At 43.8% G+C, this 23082-nt stretch overlaps 1 protein-coding gene across 7 annotated transcripts in view; it reads left to right on the top strand.

Annotated features, from left to right (window-relative positions):
• Positions 1–23082, top strand: part of PKNOX2 (PBX/knotted 1 homeobox 2) — a 689215-nt gene that overhangs the window by 524364 nt on the left and 141769 nt on the right. For 6 of the 7 annotated variants that reach the window (XM_084611724.1, XM_084611727.1, XM_084611723.1 and 3 more), the window contains one exon: positions 13612–13800. In XM_084611724.1, coding sequence (XP_084467850.1) covers positions 13612–13800 — 189 coding nt within the window. The remainder of the gene's footprint in view (positions 1–13611; positions 13801–23082) is intronic. The other variant, XM_084611725.1, reaches the window with a different exon arrangement.

Genomic DNA, 23082 nt, shown 5'->3' with positions numbered 1-23082 from the left:
GATTGGAGGACTGCCAATTTAGCTCCAATATTTAACATTGCACTGGGAGTGCATGCTGAGAGATTATCTATGATGACCTGATTCCAAATATACTAAAGTCCTTATCTGAGTCACTGTTTTCCAACACAGAGTCTCCATCCAGTACATATAGCCAGCATTCTTGGTTCCCAGATGTGTTACTTTGCATTTGGCTATATTAAAACACATTTTGTTGGATTATGAATATTTAACCAAGATATTCAGATCACTCTGTAACAGAACCTGTCCTCCTCATTATGTACTAACCCACCAGTCTTTGTGTCATCTATAAATTTACCAACAAATATTTTATATCTGTTTCATTTGCAAAGAGAGATGCTGAGCGCAGGTTAAGTTGAACAAGTAGAACTTTATTAAACTCTGTGCACTGCTCTGTTATGTGTCTGAGTAGTTTCCACCCTAACTCCCTGAGCTCTGTGTTCCATTGGTCACCTGTCAATGACATCCCTTCCAGAGGACATGGTTCCTCTGACTCCAGCTCCGTTGATCAAGATACAATATCATCATCTAGATCATTGATCAAAATATTAAATAGCATTGGACCACAAACTGATTCTTGGGGAACCAGCTACTGAGAGCTCTGCTCATTGGTATATTCCCATTCACAACCACATTCTGAGATCTGCAAGTTAACCAGTTTTTAATCTATTTTGTGCCCTGTTAGTTCCATATAATGCAATGTTTTAGATCAAAATATCATGTGGTTCTAAGTCAAATGCCTTAGAGAAGTCCAAGTACACTCTATGAACACTGTTGGCTTTATCAACCAGACCTCTAATACTTGGCAAGATTTACCTTCCAGAAACTGTGTCAATTGGCAGTAATTGTAGTTTTAACTTGTAATTCTATGTTGGTAAAGTCCCAGATTAACCATTCTGTTATTTTACTCAGGATCAATTTAAGGCTAACTGGTATATTGTTCCCTGGGTCATCTCTTTTACCCTTTTATAATATTGGAGCTACATTGGCAGTGCTCCAGTCTTTTGGAATTTCCCCAGTTTATAGTTTAGAAAATCCTCAGCTAGTTCTTTTAAGACTCCTGGGTGTAAGTTATCTGGGCCTTTTGATTTCAGAATGTTTAATTTTAGCAGATGCTGCCTCACATACTGCTTCATTACAGATGATAAATCTTTTGCTCCATCCACATCATATGGGATAGATATACCCCCACCCCTTTTGTTCCAAATACAGAAAAGGAGTATCTATTTAACATTTCTGCCTTGTATGCATCATTATTCACAATTTTGCCATCTGTATCTAGCAATGAACCTATACCTGACAGAGCTCTTTTGTTTGTAATAGGTTTTAAAAATGTCTTACTATCTTTAATCCTATTAGCCACTGATAGTACATTGATTCCTGTACGTTGCTTTATCAGTCATCTACATTTTTTAATCTACTTATAGTCATTACCATTTACTTTCCTTTTCCCCCCATTCATTATATATTGATTATTTTTATGCTTTATCACTGCTTCGTCATCTTCTTTTAACCAGGATGGCTTCTTGTCCAGCATAACTTTTTTTGGGTTTTTTTAGCCATCCATTAAGATGTCCTTGCACAATCCCCAGTTTTTGTTAACACTTCCCACCTTAAATTTGTGTTCCAGTAAGTTATGCTGACAACTGGTTTAAGCTTTGGAAGAATGGTGCTATATTCTGTTTGCACAAAGTAAATGTAACCAGATCATAGTCACCGATACATAGGGCAATCCCTAATGTTTAGATCAGTGATTAACTCTTCCTTGTCCAGTATATTGAGATCCAGTATTGACTTACTCCATGTTGAGTGCAGGACTTTGTGTTAAGAAATGGTAATCTATTATTTTAAGAAACTCTTCAAGGAAGTTTTGTTACTGGCTCCATGAGATATCCAGCAATTGCCCCCCAGATTGAAGTCACCCATGATAATACAGGCTTTATTCCAACACATTATGGACAGATGTCTACAGAGCAGTTCATCCTGTCCTAGTGATAGTTGGTTGTCTGTAACAAATGTCCACTGGTATCCCATGTTTAGTTTTATTAGTTTGAACTTTAATCCATAAATGTTTGAGGTCCTGTGATTCTGAATTGTCTGTGCCTCTGTAACAGGTAACAGTGTCTTTGATGTAGTGTGACCACCTCCCTTTTCCCCATTCTGTCCTTATGGAACAAGTTCTAACCTAGGGGCTCAGGTAGCAGGTTTGTGAGAGCGAGATAACAGAACTGGGGTCATTTGAAGGAATTTCACCTTGGACTCCACTAACTATGGGCTGAGCAGCATTTACTTACCTGATAACCTCAGTGGGCTCCTAACATGAATAAAGGTTCAGGATTAGGCCTTATCTGAGTAATTCTGAAAAAAAAAAACCCACAACTGATTAGAACTTCACAAAATGCATGGGGCGTCCCTTTCATTTCATTCTGCTTTTCTGCACCAGAAAAGGGGCACCTCAGTCCTATTGATGACTGAGCAGTACAAGGTGAACGTATAGCTTCTTTATTCACGTAGCAGCAAGAGCTGCTTCGCTTTTTCTGAAATCCTTTCGACAGCCCACTGCTTAAGCAAACCCCAGCCTGAGTAGTTGTGCCAGGAATGGAAGGTAGACGTCAAAGCTTTACAGTATGACAAGCATGTGAGAGACTAGACTGCCCAGACCCAAGAGTGAGTCTGTATCGCAGCAGGCAGCAAGCATATACTGGAACTGTCTCAGCCAATCAGAGAACAAGTCCACTGTGCAGTTACCGATTATTACAGTGCAATTTTTTCCCAAGTCACACTGGGAGGTGTGGGGACTGGGGTGGGGGGAGGGGAGAAGAATATTAGAATCCAGTGTCTGACCTTTATTTTTTGTAACCCGTAACTAACTAATAACTGGGTTCTTATCCGTCACATTTTCCATATAGTTAAAACTCACTGCCAGCTCCCTTCAAATATACACCTGAAGAAATTATGTTGTAAAGATGAGTTAATGATTTCCTCCGCGATCTTTCCCATTATAGTCTCAATGTTCCCTTTCTCAAAATGGCCACCATTTCCCATAACTGACAATAGGACTAAATCAACATGACAGGATGTAAGCTGTATGGTCACTCTGGTGGCCATCGTCCCTTCCCTAGAAAGAGGCATGTGATTTATGGCTCTCAACATGCACAGCGCTTACTATCATGTGGACATCCATCCTGCCCACAGATATTTCCTGAGATTCATGGTGGGGCATAGTCACTTTCAGTACAGGGTTCTCACATTTGGACTCAGCACCACTCCTCGCAAAGTTTTCTCCATTGTGGCAGTCCACCTTATATTCCCTTACCTCGATGATTGGTTGCTGGCAGCATGATCAAGAAGGGCTGCTCGAACCTCAACCTCCATGTTGCTCACAACCCTCTGCTCTCTGGGGTGAGTGTAAATGTTAAAAATTCACATTGGACCCCACACAATCCTGGAGTTTATTGGGGCACACATCGACATGGACTCGGCTCCTGTGTACTTGCTAGAGATTCCAGACCATACAGGACCTGGTTTCCAAGATGGTGCCTTCTGTCCCAGTCAGGCAATGCCTTTCTCTTCTTGGCCACCTGGCGGCCTGCGCTTCAGTAACTGTCTGCAGCTATCTGTGGTTTCACTGCCTGCAGCTATGGCTCCACAGGGTCTATTCCCCTGCCATCATACTATGGACCTTCTTCTCCCTGTTCCCCAAGAGATCCTCTCCCCACCTCCAGTGGTGGATGGACCCAACGTGGGTATACAGTGGGATATTGTTCCTCCCTTCTTCCCCTTCAGCGCTGCTGTTCTCCATTCCATGATTTCATCATCATCCTCACTCCCTCCTCCTAGCAAGCATCAATTACGGTCACAGTTCATGATATGCCCCTTAAGACATATGTAAGGCGGCCATGTAGAGTTCGTTATATACGTTCTCTTCCCATTACGCCTTCGTGTGGGATGCTGCTATGGATGCCTCCTTCAGCATGCCTGTTCTCCGTCCGATCATCATCCTCGCACCCTCCTCCTAACTAAGGTACCGCTTGTTAATCATCTTCAGTGGAATAGGGACCATCACTCAAAGAAGAGGAGGTTACTTACATGTAAGTGGAGCTTCTTCAGGATGTGTGGTCAAACCTTCCCTCCTTCTCCTCTGCTGCGGATCTTAGGTTTAAGGTGGAGAAGGAAGTGAGCAGCCATCAGTCTGCCCTGCCCTTTATTGCCTTGGACGAAACCATGAGGCAAGGCCAGGGCAAGTGTGCGGACCAACTGACAATACTACTTTCAAAAACTCTGGCTCTGGACCCATGGCACATGCGTATAACCCTCTGTGGAATACAATAGGAACATAGAATCATAGAATATCAGGGTTGGAAGGGACCTCAGCAGGTCATCTAGTCCAACCCCCTTCTCAAAGCAGGACCAATCCCCAACTAAATCATCCCAGCCAGGGCTTTGTCAAGCCTGACCTTAAAAACTTCTAAGGAAGGAGATTCCACCACTTCCCTAGGTAACGCATTCCAGTTTTTCCTAATATCCAACCTAAACCTCCCCCACTGCAACTTGAGACCATTACTCCTCATTCTGTCATCTGGTACCACTGAGAACAGTCTAGATCCATCCTCTTTGGAACCCCCTTTCAGGTTATTGAAAGCAGCTATCAAATCCCCCCTCATTCTTCTCTTCTGCAGACTAAACAATCCCAGTTCCCTCAGCCTCTCCTCATAAGTCATGTGTTTCAGTCCCCTAATCATTTTTGTTGCCCTCCGGTGGATGTTTTCCAATTTTTCCACATCCTTCTTGTAGTGTGGGGCCCAAAACTGGACAGACTACTCCAGATGAGGCCTCACCAATGTTGAGTAGAGGGGAACTATCACGTCCCTCGATCTGCTGGCAATGCCCCTACTTATATATCCCAAAATGCCTTTAGCCTTCTTGGCAACAAGGGCACACTGTTGACTCATATCCAGCTTCTCGTCCACTGTAACCCCTAGGTCCTTTTCCGCAGAACTGCTGCCTAGCCATTCGGTCCCTAGTCTGTAGCGGTGCATAGGATTCTTCCGTCCTAAGTACAGGACTCTGCACTTGTCCTTGTTGAACCTCATCAGATTTCTTTTTGCCCAATCCTCTAATTTGTCTAGGGCCTTCTGTATCCTATCCCTACCCTCCAGCATATCTACCTTTCCTCCCAGTTTAGTGTCATCTGTAAAGAGGCTGAGGGTGCAATCCACACCATCCTCCAGATCATTTATGAAGATATTGAACAAAACCGGCCCCAGGACCGACCCTTGGGGCACTCCACTTGATACCGGCTGCCAACAAGACATGGAGCCATTGATCACTACCTGTTGGGCCCGACAATCTAGCCAACTTTCTATCCACCTTATAGTCCATTCATCCAGCCCATACTTCTTTAACTTGCTGGCAAGAATACTGTGGGAGACCGTGTCAAAAGCTTTGCAAAACTCAAGGAACAACACATCCACTGCTTTCCCCTCATCCACAGAGCCAGTTATCTTGTCATAGAAGGCAATTAGATTAGTCAGGCCCAGCATGACTTGCCCTTGGTGAATCCATGCTGACTGTTCCTGATCACTTTCCTCTCCTCTAAGCACTTCAGAATTGATTCCTTGAGGACCTGCTCCATGATTTTTCCGGGGACTGAGGTGAGGCTGACTGGCCTGTAGTTCCCAGGATCCTCCTTCTTCCCTTTTTTAAAGATGGGCACTACATTAGCCTTTTTCCAGTCGTCCAGGACTTCCCCCAATCGCCATGAGTTTTCAAAGATAATGGCCAATGGCTATGCAATCACATCCGCCAACTCCTTTAGCACTCTTGGATGAAGTGCGTCGGCCCCATGGACCTGTGCTCGTCCAGCTTTTCTAAATAGTCCTGAACCACTTCTTTCTCTACAGAGGGCTAGTCACCTCGTCCTCATGCTGTGCTGCCCAGTGCAGTAGTCTGGGAGCTGACCTTGTTCGTGAAGACAGAGGCATAAAAAGCATTGAGTACATTAGCTTTTTCCACATCCTCTGTCACTAGGTTGCCTCCCTCATTCAGTAAGGGGCCCACACTTTCCTTGACTTTCTTCTTGTTGCTAACATACCTGAAGAAACCCTTCTTGTTACTCTTAACATCTCTTGCTAGCTGCAACTCCAGCTGTGATTTGGCCTTCCTGATTTCACTCCTGGATCCCCGAGCAATATTTTTATACTCTTCCCTGATCATTTGTCCAATCTTCCACTTCTTGTAAGCTTCTTTTTTGTGTTTAAGATCAACAAGGATTTCACTGTGAAGCCAAGCTGGTCACCTGCCATATTTACTATTCTTTCTACACATGGGGATGGTTTGTCCCTGTAACCTCAATAAGGCTTCTTTAAAATACAGCCAGCTCACCTTGACTCCTTTCCCCCTCATGTTATTCTCCCAGGGGATCCTGCCCATCAGTTCCCTGAGGCATTCAAAGTTTAACTTGGGGGCATGCTTGACTGCTCTTCTCCTTCTACCTGTTTAGCTTAACAAAGAGAAGGTTAAGGGACAACTTGATTTCTAAAATTTGTTGTAGACAAAAGGTAATCATTCAACCAAAGACTCCTCATCTGGTAAATTTCATAGCTCCAGTCATCAATGAATCAGTGGTAGTTAAAGGTATGTGAGCAGATAAGGTTATCTAGAGGCAGAGTCTGAAGCTATTGCCCTAGGCAGGTTTCCTGCGCATTGAAGACGAACGACATTTTGTTAGGAAGCATGATAAATGAGGACATGGATGTTCTGTGTCATCAGCTGAGTGACTTTTTATCTGCCCAGGATTGTGTCATGGAGTTCTATGAACTAACCTTTGGGACATCTGTTGCTGTCTGTGTATTTCTTATTCTCCTTCAACTCCTCTGCTACATAGCTGAGCTTGGAAGCACTTTCTACAGGTAGAGTGCCCAGCTAACTTGAGGGCTATTGCATTTGGTACCTGACAACTGGCATCATGACTGAAGGAAGAAAAAGAGCATCTCATTTAATGCTGCCCTACACCTTGCTGTCCCTGTCCATAACAGTGCTATAGCCATTTTTCTGCATTTACACATTAGACCGTGTGACCATGCAGGTGCTGTGTGAATCTGATTGCTTTTTTGGGACCCTATTGTTTTCCCAGATCACTGTGGCCTATAGTACCAGGCCATATCCTTATCTTGGGTCTCTGAGGGACAATCATCTCCGTCCTATGAATCAGGGCATGTATGGCACTGCTCCACCCTCTCACAGTCAGAGGGACTCTGGCATAGGGACCAAGGTGCTTGAGGAGAAAAGGCATTTCTTTTGTTTAGCTCCCTCTATTTAAATGACTGAAAGTGGAATCCAGGTGTGGCATGTGAAAGCAGCCACCCCCCAAGGAGACCCTCGGCTGTTGTCCTTTCCACCCTCTGCCATTTGTGTGGCAGAGAGACCTCAGCAACCAATACACATGTCAACCGGAGGAGATGGAAATATTTGATGCTTGGATCTCCTGGAGGAGGTAGGTGCTAATTCACCTATGGAATGGGGGCGGGCAGTTTAAGTAGTTAATACACGTGTGATTGCATCATTGCTGTCACTGTTTGTCCTTCAGTTCCTCTGCTTTTTTCCTTCTTGCAAGTTACTGTTCCGGAAACTACCTCCAAGCAGCTGATAGGAGAGTATGTACCGGCTCCCTTCTTTTCTTTTCTTTTCTTTTCTTTTCTTTTCTTTTCTTTTCTTTTCTTTTCTTTTCTTTTCTTTTCTTTTCTTTTCTTGCTTTCTCTTATCACAGGAATTGCTGTACAAACCCCACTTGCCTGTTGCTGTTTAATTGTTCTCTCCTGGCTTCCAGTTTTGTACATTTTATATTAAAGTAGAAGTTTCTCATTGGTGTATCCTGTGTAAATGTAGAGACTGTCCAGTTTGACCAATGTAAATGGCAGCCGTCACCTTCAGCCCCCAACTAAAACCCCTCCAACGCATTATTAAGGATCTACAACCTATCCTGAAGGATGACCCAACACTCTCACAAATCTTGGGAGACAGGCCAGTCCTTGCCTACAGACAGCCCCCCAACATGAAGCAAATACTCACCAACAACCACATACCACACAACAGAACCACTAACCCAGGAACTTATCCTTGCAACAAAGCCCGTTGCCAACTGTGCCCACATATCTATTCAGGGGACACCATCACAGGGCCTAATAACATCAGCCACACTATCAGAGGCTCGTTCACCTGCACATCCACCAATGTGATATATGCCATCATGTGCCAGCAATGCCCCTCTGCCATGTACGTTGGTCAAACTGGACAGTCTCTACGTAAAAGAATAAATGGATACAAATCAGATGTCAAGAGTTATAACATTCATAAACGATTCGGAGAACACTTCAGTCTCTCTAGTCATGCAATCACAGACATGAAGGTCGCTATCTTAAAACAAAAAAACTTCAAATCCAGACTCCAGCGAGAAACTGCTGAATTGGAATTCATTTGCAAATTGGATACTATTAAATTAGGCTTAAATAGAGACTGGGAGTGGCTAAGTCATTATGCAAGGTAGCCTATTTCCTCTTGTTTTTTCCTACCCCCCCCACCCAGACGTTCTGGTTAAACTTGGATTTAAACTTGGAGAGTGGTCAGTTTGGATGAGCTGTTGCCAGCAGGAGAGTGAGTTTGTGTGTGTGTGTGTGTCCCCGGGAAAAAAGGCGGGGGGGCGGGGGTGAGAAAGCCTGGATTTGTGCTGGACATGGCCCACCTTGATTACCATGCACATTGTAGGGAGAGTGGTCACTTTGGATGAGCTATTACCAGCAGGAGAGTGAGTTTGTGTGTGTATGGGGGTGGGGGGGGGGGGTGAGAAAACCTGGATTTGTGCTGGAAATGGCCCACGTTGATTATCATGCAAATTGTAGGGAGAGTGGTCACTTTGGATGAGCTATTGCCAGCAGGATAGTGAGTTTGTGTGTGTGTTTTTTGGAGGGGGGTGAGAGAACCTGGATTTGTGCAGGAAATGGCCCAACTTGATTATCATGCACATTGTGTAGAGAGTTGTCACTTTGGATGGGCTATTACCAGCAGGAGAGTGAGTTTGTGTGTGGGGGGGTGGAGGGTGAGAAAACCTGGATTTGTGCTGGAAATGACCCAACTTGATGATCACTTTAGATAAGCTATTACCAGCAGGACAGTGGGGTGGGAGGAGGTATTGTTTCATGTTCTCTGTGTGTATATAAAGTCTGCTGCAGTTTCCACGGTATGCATCCGATGAAGTGAGTTGTAGCTCACGAAAGCTCATGCTCAAATAAATTGGTTAGTCTCTAAGGTGCCACAAGTACTCCTTTTCTTTTTGCGAATACAGACTAACACGGCTGTTACTCTGAAACCAGTGGTAGAGATAAGGCCATAAATATGAGCACAGGTACACTTAGGGTGCTTTTGACTTCTCTGGAGCCTTGCTGGGTACTTGTCCTCTCATCTATTCCCTGTGGTATGCTTATCTCAGTGGGACCCTCCATTTTAGTACCCACCATTTCTTCCTCCTCACAACTTTCCCTCTTGTTACTTTGTAGTGTGCAGAAATCTGCGACTGTTGTCTGTGGGGACCCTTCCTCCTTGGTTGCTATGAGACATAGCTGTTTTTTGCTCATGACTAGAACTGGGGGAAAAATGTTGGCAAATAAACTGTTTGCCAAAAAATGCAGTTCCAGATCAACCAAAACTGTTCACAAAGTCAGGTTGAATTAGGTGAATAGTTTCAGACAAAAAAAACTTGGGATAAAAAATTCTGAAAATGTCTAAATGTTTAGTTGGACCCAAAACAAAAACATTTTCAGATTTTTCATTTTGGCCACCAAACCGAAAAAGCAATTATTCATCCAGCTTGATTCATGATCTAATGGGGACAGGTGTGGCACATAATCATCCCCTGCCTTATGCTGATTCATGTTGTCTCCCAGCTCCTAGAGCTGAGTTCTGTTCAGGTGGCAGGGGGGAGAGGGGGGAGTGCAGAGAAGAGTGCTCCCACCCCAGCAAAAATGCATGTTTCCATGCCAGGAACTCCAGTCTCTTTCCACCCAGCCAAAGCCCCTAAACCCAGCAAGGTCAAGATTTTCAAGCAGAATCTGAGTTCTTTCCTCCTTTGGCTTCGTTGCCAGTGATAAATATTCTGTCGTTGGGACTGTGGCTGATGTGGGAAAGAATCCTACTCTCTCTGTCTGAGCAATGTTAGCTCTGAAGGAGTGAAACTCAGTACCTTCTTCTCTGGTTACTGCGCTCAGCAGATCAGACTCTGAAAAATGCCATGTCATTTCAGAGTGGAATCACACCTCAAGCAAGGAACTCTGCAAATATTCAACTACTCAGAGTTGTTAGTAATTAGTATTTTTTGTTACACAAGACTTATTATTTTATGGTTTGTTGGCTCATCCTCAGGGCAGCATTTTAGGGCCCAATCCTGCAGCCCTTGTTCCTGTAAATAAATACTGAAGGATCAGGCCCTTAATGTAGCCTACAGGGGTCTAACATTCTGATTAGTTAACATTTGTGGGCCAACTGGAGAACACTTAGCCTGCACCTGCTTTGAAGTTTTGCAAATAAAGAACTAAAACCCCCAACAATTACACTGAACTGAGTTTTGTGGGACCCCTGGGAAATGAATTCAGAGGAATGGTAAGTAAAATTGGACGTAAGCAGTGGCCATTTCCAAGGGAATGAGGTTCTTTCACAATTGTAAAGCCTAGTTCTGAGTAATTGCACTTGGGTAAGGGCTACCTGTGGAACCAAGAGGTATCAGCTGAAGAGCAACATAAACCAAACCCCAAACCTTGGGCAGAGTTTTGGAGATTGTGGATCCGATGGATTCTGACTGGGGAGGAAGTGGAGCAGCCGTCCTGTTCTTTGCGCTGCGGCTCTGGGAAGCAACACTCCAGAACTCTCACTCTCAGAAGAAATGCCCTGCTGCAGAGGTGTTTTATTAGCTACTTTTATTATCCACGTAGGCCTCTGCCGTATTCTTCATGTTGCTCATTCTTCAAGGAGACCCAGGGCTCTGATGTTCATAGGGTTTGGCCACAGCAAAACACATTTGTATCTCCCAAGCATCATCAGCAGTGGGGGACGTGTGACGGCACCCTTGTTTATACAGGGAAAATGAAGGAAGTGGCTGTAATGAGTTTGCAACTGAGTGACAGAAATTAAATTTTCTTCTCACTCATGTGTAATCTGGAGCTGCTCCAGATTCCTTGGCAGATACAGCGCCTTTTGTGGGGGCGGCGGCATTTCTGCCTCTCACTCCTCTGTTTGTGTCTCTCCACTTCACACTACACTTCTGCATGGGATTTGCCAGGCAATCCCTGTGTCTGGAACAAGCGAGGGCAAACAAACTTTCTGCTGGGGTTTGTTTGTGTTGTCTGGGGGATTTCTTAACACCACTAATTCCGTGCAAATTGTCCACCACCGCTGATGGCAAAAAGGAGATGAAAAGGCCAGCAACATTAGCCATCATTAGAATAAGAATCATGTATTCCTCCCAGCTGAGATGCATATAATTAGAAATTAGAAAAAGGTCAGATCTTGCCATTATCAACTCAATCAGCTGCTGAGTGCCACACAGTCAATTAATTCAGCATCTGTATTTTTTACAACCCTGCGCACGTATTCCATTGGACTGTAACTCTTTTTCTGGACAGATATACTACGCAGTGAAGCAGGAACATAAAATGAGAGACCCTAAGCAAATGAGCTGAGATAATTGAGAGATTTATTTTTTATATATATGTGTGTCAGGTCTTTTTGCCTTTGCCCTTGAATATTGACTTTCATAAATGTGATTGTTGGATGGATGCACTGGTCTGAGGGATCTCTGCCCCTCTTTGAAGCTAACTTTTCTCGGGTCCATTTACTGAATAGCTCTGAAGAACTTAATTTCCCAGTTTGTGTGCTGGTCAGGTTGGTTTGTTGTTGTTGTTGTTATTTTTGACCTTGTGTGTTATTTCCATTTCTGCAAGAGAAAAGAAGTAGGATGTGGAGCATGGGGGTGCAAGGGTTCAATAACATATTGACGTGAACCAGTATTACTGGGGCTGCAGCAGGAGCTGAAAGGCAAAGGGCTTTCAAACTCTTCCTCTCAAAATTCCCTGGAGTAGATGGGGACTAAAAGGAGTTTGTCCCCTGTTTGCCCTGGCTAACCATACTTCTGATGAATCTCTTCTTGCTGTATTTATAAATTGTGCCTCATTGGCACCCGTTATTCTGTCTCCCTGATGGCTTTGTGACTCAGCTGAGAAAGCCTTCACAGTGCATTAGGACAGAGAAATGTGGCTATCTCCTGAGGTCCTCACCTTCCTCCTACCCCTTTTTAATGCCACTTTTATAAATCTCTGAGCTAGTAATGAGCAAGGCCTCATTATAGCATCAGAGTTCCAAAGGCCCTCCTCCTACTATTGCCACTGCAGGCTCATCAGGGCAATTGATGGCAAGGCCATTGAAATGTGTGTAGCCATTCAATCCAGGAGCAGTCTGTGCCTAACAGTTTGTAAAGATGAACACTACAACCTGAAAGTTAAAAAAATCCTTTGACAGGTGAAGACTTTTTGTTATATAAAACTGGCTTTATCACCACACAGTGAGTAGCTGGAATTTTATATGTTATGCAAGATTTCAAACTGAAGCTGTAAAACTTAAAGTTTCAGTTCCGTGAGAGGAATGTTTTATGTGTACATTTTTTAACATTTATGGGGTACATTTTAATGAGACCCAAGCTTTGCTCTAGGGAAAGCTTACAGCCACGTTGCTGCTCTGAATCTTGTTAGAGAGAGTGGCCAATAGAGAATAATCAAACACATTTTTACAGCCAACGCTTAGTCTCCAAAATTTCTTTGGGCATTTCTTTTAGTTGGGATGGTAATTACAGTGAGTTTCTGCATCTCCAAATAGTGAAGATGATGACAAAATGGGGATGAGCGGTAAAAACGCAAGCTGGCTCGCTCTGAGCGGGATGGTTCATTGGTTAATACTGACTAGCAAAATAGTCTTCAACCAGTAGTGACCACTTATTTGGGAAGCCTAGTGTTTAGCAGAGAAACAAAAACATCACTGATGAATTACTAACTTTCAGTTGGTGAAAGTGGTCTGGATATTTGTTTATTTTCTCAGTTCAATATTTTGTTTCCTTTTTTTACCTGTCTTGACATAAGAGCTGCAGGGACTTTGGTAAATATACTGAACAACTGATGGTTTTTGCCATGGCTTCCACCTTGTCCTTAGCTAAATTCCAAGTGCAACCTCTAGCAGCAGTACTTGGAGGTGAATCAGATTGGTGAATTCCATGGCAACGAAAATATTTATTTTCTTTTACCACTAGTGACAAAAATGCCCTGTTTGAAAAGGCTGCTTTTCTGCATTAGCACCAACAGATTTGAACTGCAGTCCTAAAAAGGATTATGTGGCAAATGGTACACTAGGTTATTTAATCAGATTGTCATCCTTAGCAGTTCCTAGGTAATCTTGCAGATTCTCATCCTTAGCAGTTCCTTAGGTTGCCCAATGATTCTACTAGTTACTAGAAAGCCAGTGGATATGCACTGACCGCCTCTCTTTGTTTATCCCTCTCAGATGGTGAAAGCAATTCAGGTCCTGAGAATTCATCTGCTGGAGTTGGAGAAGGTGAATGAATTGTGCAAGGACTTTTGTAACCGTTATATCACCTGCCTCAAAACAAAGATGCACAGCGATAACCTACTCAGGAATGATCTTGGGGGGCCCTACTCCCCAAACCAGCCCTCCATAAACCTACACCCACAGGTAATGGCTGAAAATGTCCACCACACATGCTTTCCTAGACTCTCCCCTTGGTCCTTATTGTTCTACAAACAGTGTCACTCCATTATATAGAGTTCCTCCTCATTTTGATCCAGTTGCCAGAAGGTGTGTCTTCCTAATGGGCTGTGTGAGCCTGGCAGAGGAATCCTGGAGATTTAAGACACTTTGGTTCTGATTTTCAGAGGCACTCAATATCTGCAGCTCCCATTGGCTTCCCATTGTACTTGCTCAACAGCTCTGCAAATCGGTCAGAAAGTGTTTCCAGGTGGGCTCTAAAAATGGAATCACCTGAAAACTAGGGGCACTGTTGAAAATGTAAGTCTTAATTTGTGTGTGAGTGTATGTGAATATATGTGTTAGAAAGCAAATGACCCGTGTCCTGCTCACCTAATGAAAAAGCACGAAGCCATAGGAGGAAATGGTGCGGTGATTGAGTGTGTTTCATTGGGTTGCTCTGAATGCCATCCTGCAGCAGAGCACTCTTTCATAGAAATGTGATTCTAGTGGGTGACTGCCACTGGCTGGTAGAGTTTTAACCGTGAAAGTTTATGGATGATGAAACTGAGATGTCAGAGAAAGTATTGCATACGGCTGTATGTCAGTATGCAGTGCTAGTTACAGAGGGGGCACAAACTAATTAGAACCATGGGAAATTCTTAATACTGGTCTATATGGTGAATTAGTGCACAGCAAGCTGAGGAGTAAATCTGCAGTGTTCTAGCATGCTGCACACTAACTGTCCGTGCGCTGCGATGTACTGGTGTTTGAAACCCTACACACTAACTCTGCATATAGACAAATCCTTATCCTCACTTTGAAAAAATTTTAAATAAAAAACCAGATTTTTGGTTACATTTTAAAGTTTATGGAGATATAAACTGTTGAATTTGTCAATTATTACCATAGAAAAAGGGGCAAGATTTTGTAGCAACAAAAACCTGGCACAAAAATTTCATGACGCCTAATCTCTATTAACATTTTTTTAAGCAACCCCTTGTTCTTTTTCCTCTCACTGAGGTCAGAGTTTGTGCATTTGAATTGCTCTCCTAGATTTCTAGTAGCAGATGTTGTGCCCTTGACAGAACAGTAATGCAGTGAACTTCCTTTCACAGCTCTCACTAGTACTGTACTGTCTCTTACCTCTTCCTTCAGAGGCAGCACAGACAGCTGCTGGGACAGGCATCAGAATGCATTGCTTCTATACTATTCCATCCTGCCAGCTGACCACTAGCTTAGTGTCTAAGTGCATCCTAAGGCTTTTTGTAGGGTTCTTTGCTTGAAATTTCTGTGTAGGTGCTGGATGAGTAGCTTCCCCAAGAAGGGAAGCAGGAAGTCAAGTAGTAAATGGAAATCCAACCCCAGTGAAGCCCATGAAATGGAAAATCAACTACATCAGGCAACATGTAAGAAGAAAATTAAGAGGTTAAAATAGAATTTGAACTGTAAATAATTCAAGGTATTTAAAAATAACAAGAAATTACATCTATCAGAAGCAAGATGCCTGCAAGAGGATCGGAGGTTCCATTACACCACTAGGGAGAAATTCAGGAAGTTAAGGAAATTGCTGGAAAATTAAGCAATTTTTCCCTCAGGTCTGGTCTATACTTAAAACTTATACTGGCATAGCTATGTCTGTCAGGGTGTGAAAAAACTACAGCCGGTAGCAACATAGCTATGCTGACAAGCACCCCAGAGTAGATGCAGCTATACTAACAGAAGAGAGCTTCTGTCGGCAAAGCTAACATTGCTGGGGAAGAGGGTGTTACTACACCAACAGGCCTCTTCTGTTGCTGCGTCTCCACTAGGGGGCTATGCCGGCATAGGCCCTGCTTCACCACAGAGGATGTTGGGGAGGTTCTTACCCTGGACCTACTCTTCTCAGGTAACAGCAGTGAGGCACTGTCAAAGACTGAGGGGTCTGAAGAAGAGGTGCTGGTACAAATTAGTAACCTGGTCTAAATAAAAGAAAAGGAGTACTTGTGGCACCTTAGAGACTGACCCATTTATTTGAGCCTAAGCTTTCATGAGCTACAGCTCACTTCATTTTCCACAGTATGCATCGGATGAAGTGGGCTGTAGCTCACGAAAGCTTAGGCTCAAATAAATGGGTCAGTCTCTAAGGTGCCACAAGTCCTCCTTTTCTTTTTGCGAATACAGACTAACACGGCTGCTACTCTGAAAACTGGTCCAAATAGTGACACACAAACGTTCTGAAGGAGGTTCAGCATGAAGTGACTGAGCTGATAGCAAAAATACGCAAACTCTGATTGTCATCGGCTGCTATACAAGAGAGTTACAGGGTAGCAAATGTTGTATCTCTATTTTTGCAATGTGCTTGGAGTGATCTGGGGAATCACTGACTGGTGAGCTGAATGTCTGTACATTGTAAATTGTAACAGTTTATGAAATATGGAATTATATTATGGGGTCGCACACATCATTGCTTGTGCAGGCCGAGTGCATTGCACCCACCAGGAGCTCTTTGCACCCGTTCTCCCCCCTCCCGGCTACCCAGGTGCTATCCTCCCACCTCTTATTTTAGGGACTCCCTGCAACTCCCCCATCTGTCCCCTGCCAGGGGCTCTTTGTGCACTCCCATTTCTATGCCCTCTTTTCCTGCCTCCCCCTCTGGAAGGGGGATTGTGGGCCCTCTCCTCCATAGCAGGTTTCCCTAATCTCCCTTCAACCAGGGGTTCTGTGTGCCCCCATTCCAAGGTCCCCCTTTCACCCCCATAACAGGGACTTTCCATGGGTCCTTCTCCCTCCCTTTCCCCAGTGCATCCATTCCTCTCTCCCTGATTTTCTACAAATCAATATTGTTCTGGCCATTGATGCCTAGGACACTCCCTGAAATTTTGGAATGGATCCCATGCAGGATTGAAAAGTCATAGTTTTTACAGACAGACAGACAGACTGGCAAACAGCGAATGCCATGAGAGGTCCCTTCTGGCCTTAAACATCTGTGAAAATTTCAGCTGAAATGGCCCAAACCAGGTTCCATCCAGGTGTGTCTTGGGACATAAATTCAGTGGATTTACATTCCATGTTTGTGTCAGATGAAGGGGAAAAGTGTAATCTGCACTAGTGCCATACACAGGGCCCAGTCCTCTCCTCCTGCCACAGACGTATTCTGCAGGGGTGGGCCTGGCAGGCCCCCAAGATGTAGGACTTGGAGTTAACATTCTTTTGAGATGAGTCAGGCAGCTGCCACCTTCTTGTTGCTGTTGTTGCAGACTTAGGCAGACCTCTGCCTTTAGTGACACTCATTTCAAACCTTTTTCTGCCATCAAGATCACTAGAAACTTTCAATGGATAGCTATGATTCTGCCTGAGTGCCTGTGTCTTAATGTGACCTGCATATACCATACGTTCCCAAAGTACCTCTGCAAAATGACCCAGTCTCCAAGAGTGCTATGCTTCCAATAGGACTTCAAATATTTTTATAGCAGCTCTTGGAATAATGCAAAGTAAAGCACTTTCCTCAAATAATGGCTTCCCAATGTACACTGCACTAAGCCATGTTTAGTTCATAAACGTGACAGTGTGAGCACACCTTAGTTTGAAATGTACAAATGATTTTTGTCTTAAATCTGATATTGAAGGCTGCATTATCAGGTTATTTGGTTACACAATATGGCATTTTCCTTCTTGCTTTTGAGAAGAGGGGTTTTTTTTCTGTTTGTGTTTTAGTCCCACTGTGTTTATGACCCTTTCATGGCATCTTTCTGCAAATTGTTGAGTGTTTACTAGCACAAATATTTGTGAAAAGCAAATCTAAAATCCAAAGGTTTGATATCCACCAAAAGCAAATTTCAGATTGGATATCCAGACATCTAAAAGTACCTCTGTGTAGTGTGTAAGTCATCCAATCAAATTCAAAAATAATACATGATTTGAATAATAATTATGAAGTTGGATAGTTGAGCTACTAAGGACTTGTCTACATGGCGTGGCAAAGCCCTGTAGAGGGATGTGATTTCTATAGTGCTCTAACATGTTGCATTCTAATGGCCCCATGTAGACCCTACTGGTGCGCATTAAAAGGTACTTACTTCAGGTTAACATAGTCTACTTTAGGGTGCAACATGCTAGAGTGCTTTACAAATCACACCTCTCTAGAGCACTTTGCTATTCCATGTACACAAGCCCTAAGTAATAGTGACTACAGTACAATTGTGTTCAACATTCCCAGGGGAGGGATAGAACCAAAACCTAGCACTGTGACACTCAATTGTAGAAAGAAGGATTTTCAAACAAATGACAAAGCTTATCAAAAAAGCCATAAAATCAAAAGGAAATTGAAATCCTTCGAGTCAGCATGGAGGCTATTTAAACATTCCTTAATAGAGTCACTGAATGCCCCCTAAGCAAAAAAATAAAAACAAAGCATAGAAAGGCAAACAATAAACAAGTTTGGTTTAATGGTAACACTATTTCAGAAAACAGGTATCCTTCAGAAAATGGAAATCCAAACCTTAGTGAAGCCAACAGAAATGAACAAACTAGAGCAGGCGACGTTCAAGAAGGAATTGAAGAGCGAAGAGGGGATTTGAAGTGCAGTTAGCCGAAGATTTAAAAATCTCCCAAGAGATTCTTTCCATAGAACAGAAGCAGGAAGCCTGCAAGAGGGCTACTAGGGCACTGGACTGTCAGGGATTGAAGGACCAGACTGTGGCCAAGGCTTTTGCAAGGAATTTACAGAGGATAAGACATCTTCCTGCTCTGGATGCAGATGGATTACAAACTCTATGGGGCTGCTGTCTGTCCCAGTTTTGATTGCACCCCCTGGTATGTTGGCCAATCCAGTCAGCACAGGGGACAGGATAGTTATCTGCTTCTGGTGAAGCTGCTGTAGAGTACTACCACCCAAGAGAAGGTGAGAGCAGGGAAGGAAGGCACATGACTTGCCCTAAAGGAGCAACTAAGGAAGATCATGACATTACTGAGAAGCTAAATGATTTCTTTGCCTCGTTATTTATGAGAGGATGCAGACCCATGCCCACCAGTTTCAGAAGGGTTTGTACTTGAGCCATATCTCTGTGGCTGCTACCAGGGCTACACGGCTGTTTATACTCATGCTAGCTCGATGAGAGCTAGCAGAAATAATGTCCACATGCAGGGGAATCACAGCCCTAGCTGATAGTATAGACAGAGCCTAAAAGGGCTGAGCTGATCACAAAAAAATGCAATTCCTCAATAAACTCAACATTTATACTGGAGAACAGGAGGGCAGCAACTGTTGAACCCACCTGGAAAAAATGCATAGATTGCATGGACGTGTCTAGGCTGTGATAATGCTAAAGCCCGAGGGCTTCGAATCTAGTCAAATGTTTGACTGTGTCAACTAAAGGAGAGCCAGAGTAAGAATAAATGATCATTTTCCACAATAGTACAAGGCTACAGATTGGTGTACTGTGTTAATTTGATGGAATATACAGGCCTAAATCATCAAACGTGTTGACATGACCCTGTCATTGTCCAGCATTGAACAGTGTTAAACCAGATTTGGTTTAACCTCAGCCTGCTCAGCACCATGGCAAACACACCTTTAAAACTCCTTGTAACCTTTTATTACAGATAGAGAAAAGAAGGGGAAACAGTTAAAGCCTTTGAAATGCAAGGTATTAAGAAGACTTTCATCTTAACAACATCTCTTATTCCTTTCCCTGGAGAGAGTTTTTAGAAAGAGCACCCCTTTCCCCCATCTGACAGTTTCTGATAGTGTTAAGGATGGCACTAACTGGCCTTTCCAGGGAAAAGAGAAGTTAGTTGAGCTGGGCTGAAGCTGTTACTGTCTCGGCTGTTGTTAAAGTCTGATCCCATTTCCTAAAAAAAACAAATCTTGACAAATACACACAAGAAGGAGCAGGCAAAGAACAGCAAAGATAGAAAAGGCAGGTTCTGTCTCTGGTGTTGGCCCTCACTTGCAGCCAAACTGCTGGACAAAGACAGGCCATGCCTATGGTGTTATCAGCCACTCCAAGACCTGCACACAGCATCAGGCTGTTTGGGGCACAGTTTTGGGCTGCTTTTCTTGTCACAGGCTCACAACAGTGTTGTGAAGTACAGTCTTGGCCGGCTAAGCCAGACTCTTATTGGAAGAGTGATAGGAAAAAGAAGAAATAAGGTGGGGAAGGAAAAGAACACATGGGGAGGGGGACAATGTGTGTGACAAAATCTCACTTTCCAGGTGGTATTCAGGTTTTAACTAGAGCCAGTGGAGGTGCCGTGTCATCTGGCTCCCTCTCTCTTGCCTGGTTGGGTCAGGATGTCTCTGAGAATTATGACAAAGACAGTCCGACAGTGTCACGATAGATTCCAGGGTTCCAGGAGACAGTGATGGTGGCAGCCATTATGGTGAATCTCACTCTTTCCTGTTCTTTTGTCTTCCAGTCAGCCATTGTCCACATCCCTTCTAGTTTTCTTCCCAAAGTCTTTTATTTTAAAGGCCCCAAAAGGGTGTGATGGATGGAATAGCCCATCCCCTCATTATTTTGTTCACCAGTGAGGCCTGATTTCTGACACCGATTTCTTTGACACCAGTGAGGCCTGATTTCTGACACGGAAGCCGATTTTGGTTCACTGATTTCCAGTCCCATGCTTCTCTTGTTTACCAGATAGGATCGTAACTCAGTCCTTGAGTTATATTATTAGGACTTTTTATTTAGACTAATTTGGTCTCTCTGTCACTTTTTTGCACCTTTTCCCATAATTTATGTTTGGTTATTGTGACATTTTATGAACTTTCACTCAATTTTCATACTTGAACTCACAGTTAGGGTGAGTCTGTAGGTCCAGTTATTATAACAATGCCCCAAAGTGCTTCTAGCACCTGTTCAGTTTTATTTATTTTTTTATGGTCTGGAAAAGGAAATGAACAAGTGAAGTGTCTAAATTTGCAAATAACTCAAAATTACTTAGATTAGTCAAGAATAGAGGGGACTATGAGGAACTCTAGAAGGATTTACCAAAGCTAGACAGTTCGGTACGATCATGGATGGCAGATTAAATTAATTCAAAAGTGTATAGTAATGTACATTTAAAGGAATAACTGTAACTAATCAGGGAAAGGGTCAGGGAGTCTTTCTGCGCAGCTCAATGGAAACCTCTGCTCAATGAGCAGCAGCAGGAAAAAAAGTTAAGGAAATATTAATAGATATTAAAATAAAAAAAAAAGACATTATGGTCATCTAGTCTGTCCTCCTGCACTACCTAAGCCAGATGATTCCTTCCAGTGACTTCTGCCTCATGCTTGAACCAGAGCCCATGTTTTAGAAAAACATCTAATCTGAATCTAAAGACTTTATGTGGCAGCGAATCTATCACATCCCATGATAAGTTGTTTCAGTTGTGAACTGCCCTCTGTTAAAAATGTACACATTATTTGCAGTCTGAATTTCTCTAGTTTAACTTCTAGTCATTGGATATTGTATCATTGTCCACTAGATCAAAGAGGCCTCTACTATCAGAATTTTTCTCCCTATGCTGATTTTTGTAGCCCACAATTAAGTCATCTATTAATGTTCTCCTTGACAAACTCGATCACCCCCACAATGATGTCTCCCCTTCTCCACACCACTGTGCTCCTTTCACATCCCCACACTTGGGGAACTTGGGGCATCCATGTCCCATGCTGCCTTATAGTACTTGTACGCATGTATGCAAAACCCATGATGATTGAAATCCACCTTCAGTGGTGATGATAGCAGGAAGGGGAAGGTAGGAGGCTGTCTCCATCACCTGGGTTCCCGTGGAATTGTACCAGTATCAGTCACTTTCTGGCAATATTTGTGAGCAGCAAGATCTGTGATGGCGATGTCTGTTTGTTTTCCCGTGTAAACGAAAATGCTTTGTCAAAGGCAGCACAGCTGGGGAAACAAACCTATCTCAAGTCCATTCGCTTGACATCTTTATACTTTGTTCCTGAAAATCTCCCGAGTGTACTGATGCTGTAGCTGATGGCAACTGAAGTGTATGTGTGTGAAGTCCACAGGTCTCCTACACTGGACATTTTTTAAAAATACCTCTTTGATGCAATCTGGTGCATTCCAAAAGTAGAAAATGGACTTTACTGCAGTTTTTTCCTGAGTCCCAGAAATGAAAATCATCCTTGGTGGGGGCAGTTTACCAGAGGGGAATGACTGTTTCAGAGGAAAGGAAACCACAAACTTCCCTTCAATCTGCCATGGAATATTAACCAGGGCCTCACCTGCCTTCTGCTCATCACTGAAATAAGGGTCAGGCAAAGGGAGACATTTGCTGAGAAGGAAGTAAACTCTTTTACAAACACAGAGGAAAATGCCAAAGGACTCAGGCAGTCCTAGGAAATGTTGCTCAGCTGGATACATTGTCATTAAAAAAAAAACTTCCAGTCTAAAAGCCCCACCTTACAGTTGTCATTTGAAACTCTGGAGCAGGCATTCACATGGCTGAAGTTATAAATGATCCAGGTGTAACCCTTCTGCCAGGTGGAGCCAGCAGCAACCAGGGCCAGGTTCAATATCCTGGGGTTCCTTTTCAACAATACAACACAGAACCAGCTCGAGCCCCCACCCAGTAACCTGGGAAAATTACACACCACCCCGAGTGCCTCTGAGAGGCAATACTTCCCCACTCGCAAGCACAGAATCTGAGTGTAGAAAAAAAACTTTTAATGAAAGGAGGGAATTCACCTGACATTAATTAGGGGAAATGCCACAAGCAGGATTCACAATCATAAAACTGTGAGCAGGGCGCCCCCCCCCCTCACGTTCTTGAGTTCTACAACCAACCGTTCCTTTTCTGTGCCCCTCTCTGCTCCCTCACCACACCCCACCCACAGTGGTTGTCCTTGGTCAGTGAGGACCCAGGGCCATCTGTATGAGTTCACCTCCCACCCAGGGAAGAAGGCACCTTGCTTGCTCCGCCCCCTGCGCGCTTGCTCTGGCTGGCCGCTCTGCCAGCTGCTCATTCCACTCCCGCCAGCCGACTACTCGCTGCTCCCACCGGCTGCTCCTGCCGGCCGACAGCTCACCCGCTCCCGCCACCCGACTGTCAGTTAACTTCCACTGCCGCCTGCCTCTGTGCTGTGACTTCTGCAGGTCAGTCTCTTAGTGATTGTCCGCTTTTAGCGGGCTGGGCAGAAATGCTGTGCCATCACAAGTGACTCCAGCTCTCATTTAAGCACTTCAAATAACAAAGGCTCCTAATGAAGCTTGTTTAGCTCTATCTTTGAACAGTGCGGGGAGGGTGGGGGATAGGTTAAACCAGACCGGGAACACTTAG

The sequence above is a fragment of the Lepidochelys olivacea genome, assembly GCF_965140295.1.
Source record: "Lepidochelys olivacea isolate rLepOli2 genome assembly, chromosome: 22".
Lineage (NCBI taxonomy): Eukaryota > Metazoa > Chordata > Testudines > Cheloniidae > Lepidochelys > Lepidochelys olivacea.
The sequence above is the reverse complement of the archived record's forward strand: the minus strand, read 5'-3'. Positions and strand labels throughout refer to the sequence as shown.